This window comes from Haemaphysalis longicornis, unplaced genomic scaffold (genome assembly GCF_048455015.1).
Source record: "Haemaphysalis longicornis isolate Haplotype H1 unplaced genomic scaffold, Haemaphysalis longicornis Haplotype H1 scaffold_8, whole genome shotgun sequence".
NCBI classification, from domain to species: Eukaryota; Metazoa; Arthropoda; class Arachnida; order Ixodida; family Ixodidae; genus Haemaphysalis; species Haemaphysalis longicornis.
The window spans coordinates 42,303,468-42,315,886 of record NW_027526445.1 but is presented as its reverse complement, the minus strand read 5'-3'; the positions used below and the strand labels follow the sequence as shown (position 1 = coordinate 42,315,886).

Genomic DNA, 12,419 nt, shown 5'->3' with positions numbered 1-12,419 from the left:
CCGGAGCACGTGAGCTTCACGGAACGAGCCAGGCAGACGCGGCCAGGCCATCGACCACGCCATCCGAGCCTGGGCGGGAGCGGGCCGACTTCGCATCGGCACCGTCATCCTAGGTGCACCACGAACCTGCGTCTTCGTGGCCCCAGCGGCATCGGTTGGGCACCAGCGGCCAGCGTCCACGCTCCGTCGACGTTCGTCTCGACGGCCCGAAAGGCGGCGTTCGGGCCTAGCATACCTGGAACCTCCAGCGGCAGCGGCTACCAGGGGGTAGCCACCAAGGAAGCATGCCGCCGAAGGGAGGACCGCGCGCATCGAACGCCGGCATCAAGAACCCCCAGCGAGAGCGGCTACCAGGGGGTAGCCACAGAGGAAAGCAGTCGGGACGCGCGGAGCCCACACCGTCCGACGAGTGACCGCGCGCATCGAACGCCGGAACCGACGAAGCGAGACGACGGCTACCACCGAGTCCCGGCCACGCAAGGGTGCGACACGTCAGTGCCGACGACCGGGGTAGGCCAGTCCAGTAGGGACGCAGTTGTGAAGGACACAACTAGGTAGTTGTGGTTCGAGAGAGATTAACTCGAACTGTATGAGTGTATTTAGAGGGTACTTAGTGTAGGACTTTATTGTAGAGCTGTTTGGGGTTTTGAGTTGAATTGTATATTGAGCTGTTAAGTTAGGGTTTTGTATTTGAGTTGTGTTTTGGAGTTGTTAGAGGCTTGAGTGTGTATCATTTGTGTGCAGTTTAAATATTGAGTGCTTTGCCTGAGGGTTTTTTGTGTGTGCATTAAATGTGTGTTATGTCAAACTCGCCAACGGCTTCCCTGTGTCCATTGCTCCGAGCTGGTTAAGACCACCCCACCATCGGTTCACGTGACAGCCTTGTGGAGAGCTGCCCAGTCTCTTTTGTTTAGCGTGAAATGTACAGGCTGTCGTTTTATTCGGAGTTATTGACTAGATTCCTTTTAAATATAACTTAATCCTTACCATCATTTGCTCTTCCATTGCGGTTTTCGCAAAGTCGACATCACGCAGCATGTTCAAGCAGAACTTTCGATTCGATGCCCAGATGTCGCCATTCATCGTGCCTATTCCTGCCAAAAATAATACAATTTTACTATTATTACGCGACATACGTATTCTCTGGACATAACTAGCGCGACCAAGAGCAATTCCTTTAAGAGGCATCTAAGGCACCTACTTTACATGATTGTTTTGAAAACGTAAACCACGCTGCCTTTTGATCGTTTTCGCAATCGTTGCAGGGCGTGTTTGGAACAAAACTGTAGTAGTTCATTTTTTTTCCGTTCACGAGGCACTCTCCATTCGGTTTTTTACTGGTTTAGACATGAATGTTTCTGAACATTTTACTGTGTTACAGCGGTCCTGCAGCAAATGCGATGATAAAAAGTGTAAGTTGCGTGTACTTCCGCAAAAAACGTTGCAATAACACTTCTTTCGTGTTTTATAAGCTTCAAACGAACGCACTCGAAGATTCCTGAGGCCATTCAATGGTCGCTGGTGGTTTATATAAACCCGTTTCTGCTGTACGACTCATTGCCCATGTGAAGCTTCGCGGTAGAAAACTGCATTTTAGTACGTTTCCGTACGACCTCAATTTTTAGTATCCACCGAGAACGTACTGCAAGAAAACAAGCTTTGCCGTGATGCATCAATGTATACATATAAAACCCGGCAATTTTATTTAGTTTTACCGAACTAACTGTGGTGGCAAAGTTCTTTTGTGTGTATCTGTCAAAAATAAGAAAAATAAAAGCATTGCGGAGATACGAGAGATCTGCTTCTCTGTGGTACCCAGGGCCGCTCGCCACTACCTGTCGCTTTTTTTATGCTGGAAGTTGTGTCTCTTCAACCACTATTCTGTTAGTTTGTCGCTAATGCTACTTCGAGGCGATGCGCGATGTTTTCTGTGGAGCAAGACAGCGAGCGAAACGACGGGGGGTTCCCTCCGTTGTGAAAGTATGTCGTCCCTTTGCCGCGATTTGCGTTTTGTGTGGAAAATAGCTCTATCGGGTTAATGCTTATGGATGGCCTGCAGACGTGCTTTCTGATGAATCTGGCGTACCTTTCTTTAATTATACTGATGTTACAAGTCTTAACCCGACCGATTTTCTCAGCTTTCTTTACTGCAGACAACGCAACCATGGTGCTAAAAACGCCTCCTTTTGCAAGGAGAAAACCAATTTCTTAAAAAAAACGTGCATCCTTCAGAATGCTCCTGGATCATTATTGTTGACAAAGCAGCCGCGGTGATGAAACACCTGTATTCGCAAGAAGAAAACGCATTGCTTTAAAACGAAAACTGCAGCACGTTCACCCTCCGACCATTCAGAATACGTGAGCATGTCATTCGTCATTCTGTGGACGTCGAGGCTGTGCCTCTCGCCCACGCCCTGCTCCGGCCGCAGAAGACCTCCACGTGGCGTTTCTCGCATGGGTTTCGTCACATGGCCACAGTATTTAGAAGCGCTGTTGATGCCAGCGATTAATTTCTTTCTTTACCAGTACTGACATTTCCTGGCCCTTATTCTGATTCCTTCCATTCATGCCATCCCGAGCATACTACATATCAAAATCTCCAATGCGTAGAAGTGTTCCTGGACCTTACAACAACATTGGAGACGTCGTGTGGCCATCGCGTCTCTGGATGTAGGTTGCGAGTGCCGCTTGAAACTGATGTTTTTCTAGCAAGATTGGCAGCGTTGCGAAAAAAGCTCGCTCTACTCTATTCTCCACTTTCGTAATGCTTGTTTTCTAGACTGTTTTGTGGCTTTTATTGTACTCTGTAAGTGTCCGCCGACATGCCCCGTTTATTGCTCATGGAATGGAAAGACAAACAGGTTAGTAAACGTCTTTCCTATGGTGCATTCCATATACACTGCGCAAAGTTGCCGATACCACATTATTCTGCCGTCGTGTGGCTACACCCGTGAACTGAGCCTGGTCAGCGTTACATCCTAAGCACTGAACTGGAGATGTTAAAGTAGGGAAGTTGGGATTGCCTGCTACCACAAACATTGCTACAACGGGGGGGGGGTATGAAAAGTCGCCCTCTTACTCGACCTTTATCCAGGCGCAATATAACATAGCAGCTGCTGTGCTGAAGAAGGTACTGCATGGAGTGCCGGCAGTCTTCTGTCGAAGTGATCGCAGTAAAAGAATGAGAAAAAAACCGAGATTCAGAAGTGAAGTAGCACTAAAGATGTTTTTGATATGGATCGTAAGACGTTCCCTTCAGAGTACGTTAGAAGACCTAAATGTCCCCAGACATTTCGCCTTTTCGACTGAAAAATGTTAGGTTTTACACTTGCAATGGTAGTTATAATGAGCGGAAAACGTTGGCTTCGTTAGGTAGAGACTGCACACAGCGTTTCGTGAATGTTCAATTTTTTTTGGAAATCTGATGGCGCGTCTGTTTGTGTGTCTTGAATGCTGACAAATTTGTTAATACGGTTCGTTTATTGCCTTTCCTTGAGATTTAGAAGTCTTCCATAGCTACTCGATCTTCCATAGAAGTTTTTAGAAGTCTTCCATAGGCCATAGCTACTCGATCATTGGATTCAGCATGTAGCTTGCCGTGAAAAGGGCGCGCCACCCATGGTGATACTGACAGGGCAAGTTGCGGTTTAGCAGCCTTTAAACCATCGCCAATTCGCGTGGTACCAGAGTGGGGAGGCTCCGAATGAGCGCAGCTTTCATGCCCGTCTACAGTGGGTCCCATGGCGGGACGTCACACCAGCCACACCTGCACTCCGGCTTGTCAAGATCATTGCAACGCGAAGAGTGGCATCGCAAGACAATCCGTGGTGGGGTTATTGCGAGTTTATTGTTGTCCAGGACAAAGCCTGCAACTAGACGTTCTTCTCATCCTTCCCAAACCCATTTATAGCCGCGGACCAGAATATACAGCCTCTCACCTCAGCCATATAAAGAGCTTGTTCAAAAAACTGTACATTTTGTTCTAGTTGTAACTCGTTACCTAGAGTGTGAACATTAACACCCGGTCACTGGAGTTACGCCCACTGAGATACACAAAAGGTGGAATGCGCATGTTAAGCTTCAGTAACTATAGTCGCTATTGTGATGTTGGTCACATCCTGTTAGTTTTGGAACTCAGTAAACTGAAAACCTTGAAGAAGGCATCGGCCAATTCACTCTGAGGCTATTTCATGGTGTGTAGGTACGCAATACCCAGACCGTATGAGGACGGACACGAAACGGAGAACGGGCGGAAGCGTTCGACAATAGCCGTTGCTGAAAAATAATGAGACCCCTTCTTTACAGGAAGAAGTATTGTGACTATGTCGATAAGCAAGTGGCCATAACGTTGAAGATAACGTTGAAGACAGCCTAGCTAACGTTAAACGATGAAATGAGTTCAATAACGTACATTCTGCTCATGTAAACCTGATCCCCCGAATGATGCCTACGTTGTAACACAGTGCCAAAAAAATAATGAAGGAAGCTTACACTAACACGTATGACTTGAAGGTAGCGAAGCTGTACGCAACCTTCACGACCATCACGACGGTTTAAGTGCACAATTGCAGCCCATTTGCTTCTTCTATCCCGCAACGACCTTTGCTCCTTCATTATTGCTATAAGTGCGACCCTCTTTTTCATTTTAAAAGCAGTAATCATTACACGTCACCTGGGAGGGGCGTATACAATGGCGTGTCTTTCTCGTTCCGAGCAAGTGTTGCCACGATTACAGCGAACGCGAGAGTTTCTTTTTGCCAATGTTGGCCAACCTCGCTAAGTGGCTATGCTTGGCTTGATGGATGGGTGCAGAGGAGCGCTGGGCATTTTTTTAGTTTTATTAACTCCCGGGTGGCCACCGCGGGACCCGTGCTCACGTGTGCGCGCTCGGAAATTTTTCTGGGATTTTTAACAGCGAACAAGAGAAATTGCGATTTTATAAATAACTTCACCGTTAAAATGACATTCTCAACGCGAACGTCTGATGCGTGCACTGTAGTCACCATGCCTAGCACGGCTATGTGATTGCACCCATTACAGTTAAACAGGTTCAATAGAGTACTGGTGCAGTACTCGAGAAAGGGGAGTATTACCGCGCAGCGGTGCAGAAGAAAAGCAAAGGCAACCCTCGTCTTTTGATCGATGCATTGCACAACCTGATAACATCAGGATTATCTCTCAGATCGTAGAACAAGGTGCGCTAAAATGTGGTTAAACTTGGTTCCAATTTGACAACATTTTCTATCAACAGTCGGAAAGCCAATGTGTCTAATGAGCTTAATACGTCAAAAATCCGCAAGGAGAATGAGCAGTAGTTCAAAAAGAAGGGTGTAGTCAGGCCAATGTATTCCAATTTCTCCATGAAGTGCTTTACGGGCGAACAGGTTTCATACTAGGGGTGTTCCGGTGTCAGCTGTCTAAGAAACTTGAGATGCAGAGGGAGTCTGTCAAGAATGTGGGACACTCCATCCAAGGTTGTGTCAATTCAAAGCTAGGTTTGTCGTCTTGCTCAGAATCACTACTAGCATTCAAACCATCTCAATTGTAAGAGTGTAAGGCAAGAGTTTTAATGAAAGGAAATGTTTCTCTCGACTGTCACTGATGGTACAATGTTCAAGCAAAAAACTCCCCCTAATGGCGCCCATAATGCCCTAAAAAGGTGACGTGTGGATAAGCACAACGTTTCATGTGGCTGCGCTCACCGCCACTGTGTTTGCCACAGCGTGGTGTTGCATTAGGTCGGCTGTTCGCGTATGTGTAGGATTTAAGCGGTTTTGTTCAAGGCTCGCCTCCAAAACCGCTTCAGCAATGCATCAGTGAAACATTATATTATGCGACAAACAGTATTGTTTGTGTCCACAAACAAGACAAGGTAGCTGAGCTCACAAGCAAGAACTTACCATCGTAATATTCACGATTTGCAGCAAAATATTTGGAACGGTTGAGTAACTCTTTTGTGCTGCAGAACTTCTTGATGCTTTCGTAGTTATTAAGCACCACTATGTTGGAAAAGTACATCTTAAGCCTGTTGAAGACGTTGGTCACGAGAAGAAAAGGGCTATTAGAGAATCTTATTTGACATAAGGGAACATAGCTTAAGAAAAGGGCTATTAGAGAATCTTATTTGACATAAGGGAACATAGCATATATCAGTGGTATAACATGAGATGAAAAGAAGAGGCATACAAAAAATGATACATTTACCAAGGGGCAAAGAAAGAGTTTACGTTGTGGGAGCATTATCCCACACATTATTCCACAAAAACAATCAAAGCAGCCAAAGTTTATTTCTTATTTTATCGTGAATAGGCTCAATCGTAAGATACAAAATCGTAAATAGGCTCAAGTAAGATACACATCAGGTTCAATCATTGTAGTTTTTATACGCAATTCCCACATATCCTGCTCATGCCTTTTACTATCCTTTGGTATGTATTGCCCTTGGCAATCCATGAAGATCCCACAGAATAGTTTATTCTACTGTCTAAGCGCACATTTGGAGAACCATACACGACTGGTAATTCTAAGATATTCTACAAACATAATTGAAATGCATTTCAAGGAAATAATTGAAATACATTTGGTTCGCCAGCAACAGAGCTTTATGCTTTGTACGCCCAATTTTCGATAATCCATGAAAATAACAGCGAATTATAGGATGACCTCCATATGCATAAAAATGGGCCCATCTCCCCGCGAGGGGGACTCGAGTAAATGCGTCGCATAGGGGGTGGGTGTATTGCGTTAACGTTTAGTGTTTGGGGGGTTGGTGCTATCACGTGTACACCACGCAGCTATCACGCCGCTTGCACGCCGCTGAGTCGCCAACGCACGCCGCCGACGACGTAGCTTGAATGAGTCAAGGATATATGGCGCGTTCGTAGCCTGTCATTCTGTATCGGTTTTGTGGCGCAGTGGGAAGAGCACCATGTATCTTGCGTTCCGCCCACAGGTAGTGAATGCGTTGTATCAGCAGCTTCTTGACGTAGTTTGAATGAGTCAAGGATATAAGGCGCGTTCGTAGCCTTTGAATCTGTGTCGGTTTTGTGGCGCAGTGGGTAGAGCACCATGTACCTTGCGTTCCGCCCGCAGGGTCGTGGGATCGAAACCAGGCGCCGGTAACTGCTATTTCTTTTTATAGTGTAGGGGGAGGCTGGCTGGTGCGGACGCCGACGCACGGGTGACATCGTGAGTTATACAAATGCTCTGCATTTAAAAACTCACAAACATGCACTCATTTAGGATACCTTCGTCCAGTTACAATATGCAGCAAATGTCTTACGAACATTAGGAGAAATTGTATGAAACTATTTCATTAGTTCAAAGTAGGATTATCTCAGGTTCATACGTCGGCTAATTTACAGCGGAAAGTGCGGTGCCACTTCTGTTCCCTCTCACCGTTACGTATTTTTTATAGCATTGCATAGAATGTTTCAAGAAACTCCAAATCGCTTGGATTGTTCTGCATTTAGAGTATACCAAATAGCTGCACTCCTATTTTCTATGGATCACCCAGCTATGCTATGCACCGAGGATACAACTGAAACAGCCATTTATTTCCCAAGCAGAAGTGGCCAATCACCAATTATTGTAAACTCCATGGGTTCCCATTGGCTCCCCACATTCTTCCAGCCCATCTGCACAATAGCAGAAATAGAGAGTAAGCGCCAAGTAAACGGTATCCGGAAGGAGCGTCGCATAGAAAGCTCAGCAGAGGCCAAGCTTTGGCCAACCATAGAAGCGTGAAATGGCGAAGCGTTCCGGTCACGTTACAACGCGTGGCTGGGAGACAAACTGCAACAGTCCAGCAAAACGTAGTGACCAAACTAGCCAAGCCCAGTGTCCCGCAAAAACGCCTATTTAGGCAAAACTGCAGCGTATTTTAAATAACGTCCGACAATTTACGTCAGGCTGTTTAGGCGTGGATCATTTGTGTGTTCTAACGCAGTCGTACTTGGCAGACTGTTTACATGCCCTTCCGCTCTTTCTTTTTTACCATGTCTAGGGTGTTAGATGTGTTCCTGTGTCGGCTGTGTTGGCCTGGTGGCATTAATTTCGTCGGTGTCTGTAACAAGTGTCCAAAGTATATCTGCCTGATGGAATACCGCTGTCTACCTATAGCAGCCGGCCTTTAAAAGCGTAACTACTGCAATACATTGCATTTTCCAGAGCGCGGTGGGCGAGAGCGTGTGATCGTTCCTGCCTACATTCGCGCTGTCTTTTACAACGGCTAGCGCGCTTGGGTGCTACCTAGGGTAGTTTGTTTTTGCAGAGAATTAAGGGTAACATACCGCGCTTCTTTTCGTTTGACGTTACGCGTAGCTAATCTCTTGCTGGATTTTTATCGAACATGCTGCCGGGTTCACACAAGTTTATTCGAGGTACAGCATGCGTTGAAGGAAAGCGCTTGTGCAGTCTAACTGTTAAACGCTTAGAGCGATTTTTGTGAGCTAGGCGACAAGCTTAACGCAACAGTTTACAGTCAACTACTAGTCAATTAATCAATGAATCTGTGTGGAGTCACTGCATCACATTTACCCGTTATACAGCAGGAGACAAGAGTTGGGCTTTTTTCCTTTGTTTTTCTCTGTATTTTTTCAGCCCCCGAAATTTCAGAAGTTTTGGCGACAGCGATAAGCTGTCTAATTATACACTACTAATTATACTGCCGTCGGGCCACTCTCTCGGTGTAACTCGCTTCTGGCTGGTTGGAATCAGCTCAAAAGAAAGCCACAGTGACGTCGAGGGCACGTTATTAATTTTACTTGTGTATTTCTGTGTGACTACAATGTTCATATCTAAAATAAACAACCCATGGCGTGTATTTTTCAACCTGGCCTTATATCTCAGCGAAAGTTTTGCACCAAGCCCTCCGACTGTAGTTGTACGAGGCAGATTTTCAGTGAAATTCGAGTCGGTTTTTTTCCAGAACGAACCAAGAAGCTGTGTAAAGCCGCCTGAGCAGGTATCGGTAAATAAATTACAATATGTCCCAGACGCTTCATGTTAGAGAGCGGGTGTAAAGAAGCACCATAAGATTAGGCTTAATATTTCATCAGGTGAATGTGCCGAGGAGGCTGCTAGGTACTTCATTTAATCTTCAGAGCGCACGTAACACATTTGTGAAGGGTTATTATGCATTCCAGGCGCTACAGAGCGAGGCGTTTTCCGCAGCTAAGCGGTGGGTGCGACTGACAGATCATTTCTTCGAAGCAGGCAACTGTTGAGATACTGCTGTTGAAATGCAGTTTTATTAAGAGAGAATAGTGCATTAATAGGGAAGGCTCTCGTTTCCATTTTACCAGATTCTTTCCTTTTGAAAGCGTCATAAACATGTAAGCGAAGTATGCACTGGTTTGTGCTGCATGAACCTTTTTTTTGTCTTGTAATAAATTTGTGTTTTGCTTTTATGTTTATGTTTTTATTGAACAAAATTATTGTGTTTTCGCCACAAGTCAACCCAGCAACTTTACGGGGATAAATATATATAGTGCTTTAAGAAAAAGGGAGCAAAGGGAGCTGCTGTGTTGCAGAGCTTCCTCAACGAATGCCATGTCATCGCTTCGGAAAGTTCCCGAAATTTGTTTACTTTCTGCAGTATCCTTGTGTAATTGCTGAAGTTACAACGACACTCCAAACTACCATTCCAAAAGATTGTATTATCTGCTAAATTTGCACACTTGAAACTTAATTCAACTATAATGCGAATCATGGGCTTGCTGAAGATAAATTTTGTTATCTAAAGAGTCGAATGAAACTGTCATAAAGCAATTAGTATGAATTCTTGTGGCCCTAAAGTAGAATTGTTTTTTTCCATTAGTATATATAGCTGGGCTCATGCCTACACCTAGAAACTTGAACAACGGCTTCGACCTAATAATTAGAAATTTCTTTCAGAAATTTGTTTATTGAAGGCAATATCGCTATTGCAAGCGCCAATTTTATCAATGGCTACCAAACGGATTGTTGTTTTATTGATGCCATGTACAAAAATGTCAACTCATGCTGCCAGCATTGAATAACTTCCCGTGTGATTGCATGTATAATCAGAAATTAGGCGCAAGGCAACTCAGAGAACAGGCATTTGTCATATTAATTAGCCAGCAGACAAAAAATGTTCATGGAAACAGAATGCTACCAGGTATAGGCAATTGGCAACATGATTTGCCAAGCATTGTCCAATATTGGCTTTCCAGAGCTTGGCGAACTGTAGGCTTGTCACCTTTCCGAAACACGAGCCATGGCTGATCAGGTATTGACAAAGTCGGACATATTAGCCAGAGATGATTTGCAATGCTCGGACTGCTCATTTTCTGCCGCTTGGGATGTTGTCCGGTATCAACAATCTCGGTGAATTGTAGGATTTGTCAAGTGGACAAACGCCGCTATGTGGTAACTTGGGGTTTACGGCATAAAAATAAACCTATGACGTTGTAGTGTCTACTGACATTGCAATTACAAGTTGGTTTGATTAGATGCTGTTCCGGAAGTAGAATTTCAGCACGAAAATTCACTCTAGTTGGTCGGCGGTATGTACTAAGGGCAAGTTTGTTCTTATAGTCATTTCAGTACTCCGAACGTTAAACAAAGATATATTGCTTTCGACATAGTCGCAGCTACGTGTAGGGTGTAGTCTGGCTGTGCTAACTATAAAACACTAAATAAATATCTCCACCATTATGAAATAATTTGCTTCTATAAGTCTTCAGTGCCATCGCCATGCTTAGTATGTATCCTGCTACTCTCAATAATTGAATTGAGATTGAGAATTTTCTTAGATGTAAGGTTTTATGCATAGATCTGAACACTAAAGAGAAATGTAGTGAGTTCAGACACACTACACTTGATCAATACAGGCATGCCAACAATATTTCTATGCAGTTATATGAAGTTGTGATCGGCTAAAGTATGTTGATAAACTTGGAAAATTATTATTTCAGAGATCGTGAACTGTGGCGTATTATTTCGCTTTTTAAGGTCAATATATTGTTTCTGAGTGCACTCAATGAAGCTGTAGTTTTCATTTATTTTAGCTATTTCTGTCGCATTTAATTGCAGGACAGCTCACTGAATAGTACGCACCGCCAACCGTGTGATAACCAGGGCATACTTCTACTCTTTACCTTTGCTGCATGGACAGTTGCAATAAAAAGGAAATATTTTTGCACCTGAACACCGGTCCGTGCTTCTTGGCCCATTCCAAAGCAGTTTTTCTGCAGAAGTCGTAGCGCAAAAGTTCCACGTGGCCTCGTACGCTGCTTGCGGCAGGCATAGGGGGAAATCGTGTCCCTGGGGGCATTCGGCGCCTCTTTAGCATGCTGTTCACAACATGAACAATCAGCCAGATCATTACTGCCATGCCACAAGAACCCAGTATCATGAGCCAGTTCATGGTGGTCACAAGATTGTGCATCGAAGATTCTTGGCATTCAAAATATGCGCTTCTGTAACAAGAGAATCCACATTCGCAATGTAATACAACGGTCATTTTGAAATATATAGGGGTTTTTGCACCAAAACTGCACGTCGTAATGGAGTTAGGAGTGTTCGACGAGAAACAACACGGAAAGCACCAACTCTACAATCAAGATGCATCATAAAAGCTCTTTACAATATTCTGATTGTCCTCTGCATTTTACCTCTCAACCTCATAGTTAATGCATTGGGAATCTGAAACTGAAGATAGCAATATATCGTTCTGGTTCTCTCGTTCAGTTCCTTGAATAAGAGGAGGAAATTGTATTGTATGACTCCAGCGGGCTAAGAATGTAGTCACAATATTCTGAGGCACAACGTAATTCCAAAAGACACTGGCTTACTGTTCTCTACCAGAATACATAAATCAGAGGTAAAGTTTTAGTTTTAGAAAACGAATATCAATGCTTGGTGCATAAGGTTTCCCGCAAATTAGACTGGTTTCAATAACACAGAATTGTTATTCGGGAAGACAGCTCACATGCAATGCTGATGAGTTCGGTCCCTTGAAGTCTTGTGATATGCGTAACGCAATTCTTGCCGGACCAATCCCGGTATTGTTAAGGACAATGTGTTTATTACCACTGTAGCGTCAAAAATGATGTGTAGTAACTTCAAAGCGAACTTTAAAAAACCACCCCGACAGTTCAAACGCTCTCAAAATTCGAGACATTTATATGATAGGTGTGAATCACCCGATATACAAAAACAACTGGCATCCGGCACCTGATGCCAATAAAGGGCCAATGCGCTCATAAAGCTGCAGCGGGAGCCAGATGGCGGACCGGCGATGGATGGCCGCATCCGCTGCCGGGACCGATCATCCGTCATATAGGGAATGGTAAAATACATTGCCCCGTCCACTCGCATTCACCTCGTAGTACTCGTATTTGAAGCAAATCCGGTCCCGTCTAAATTTAACAATAATGTACTGCAGCGCCTTT

General features: G+C 44.5%; 1 protein-coding gene across 1 annotated transcript in view; it reads right to left on the bottom strand.

Annotated features, from left to right (window-relative positions):
- Nucleotides 1-12,126, bottom strand: part of LOC144148175 (cytochrome P450 2G1-like) — a 38,548-nt gene extending 26,422 nt beyond the window's left edge. The window contains exons 1-4 of the mRNA XM_077679756.1: nt 11,957-12,126; nt 11,169-11,444; nt 5,901-6,025; nt 988-1,094 (exon numbers count right to left, since the gene is read on the bottom strand). Coding sequence (XP_077535882.1) covers nt 988-1,094; nt 5,901-6,025; nt 11,169-11,413 — 477 coding nt within the window. The 5' untranslated portion in view covers nt 11,414-11,444; nt 11,957-12,126. The remainder of the gene's footprint in view (nt 1-987; nt 1,095-5,900; nt 6,026-11,168; nt 11,445-11,956) is intronic.
- Between the last annotated feature and the right edge of the window lie 293 nt (nt 12,127-12,419).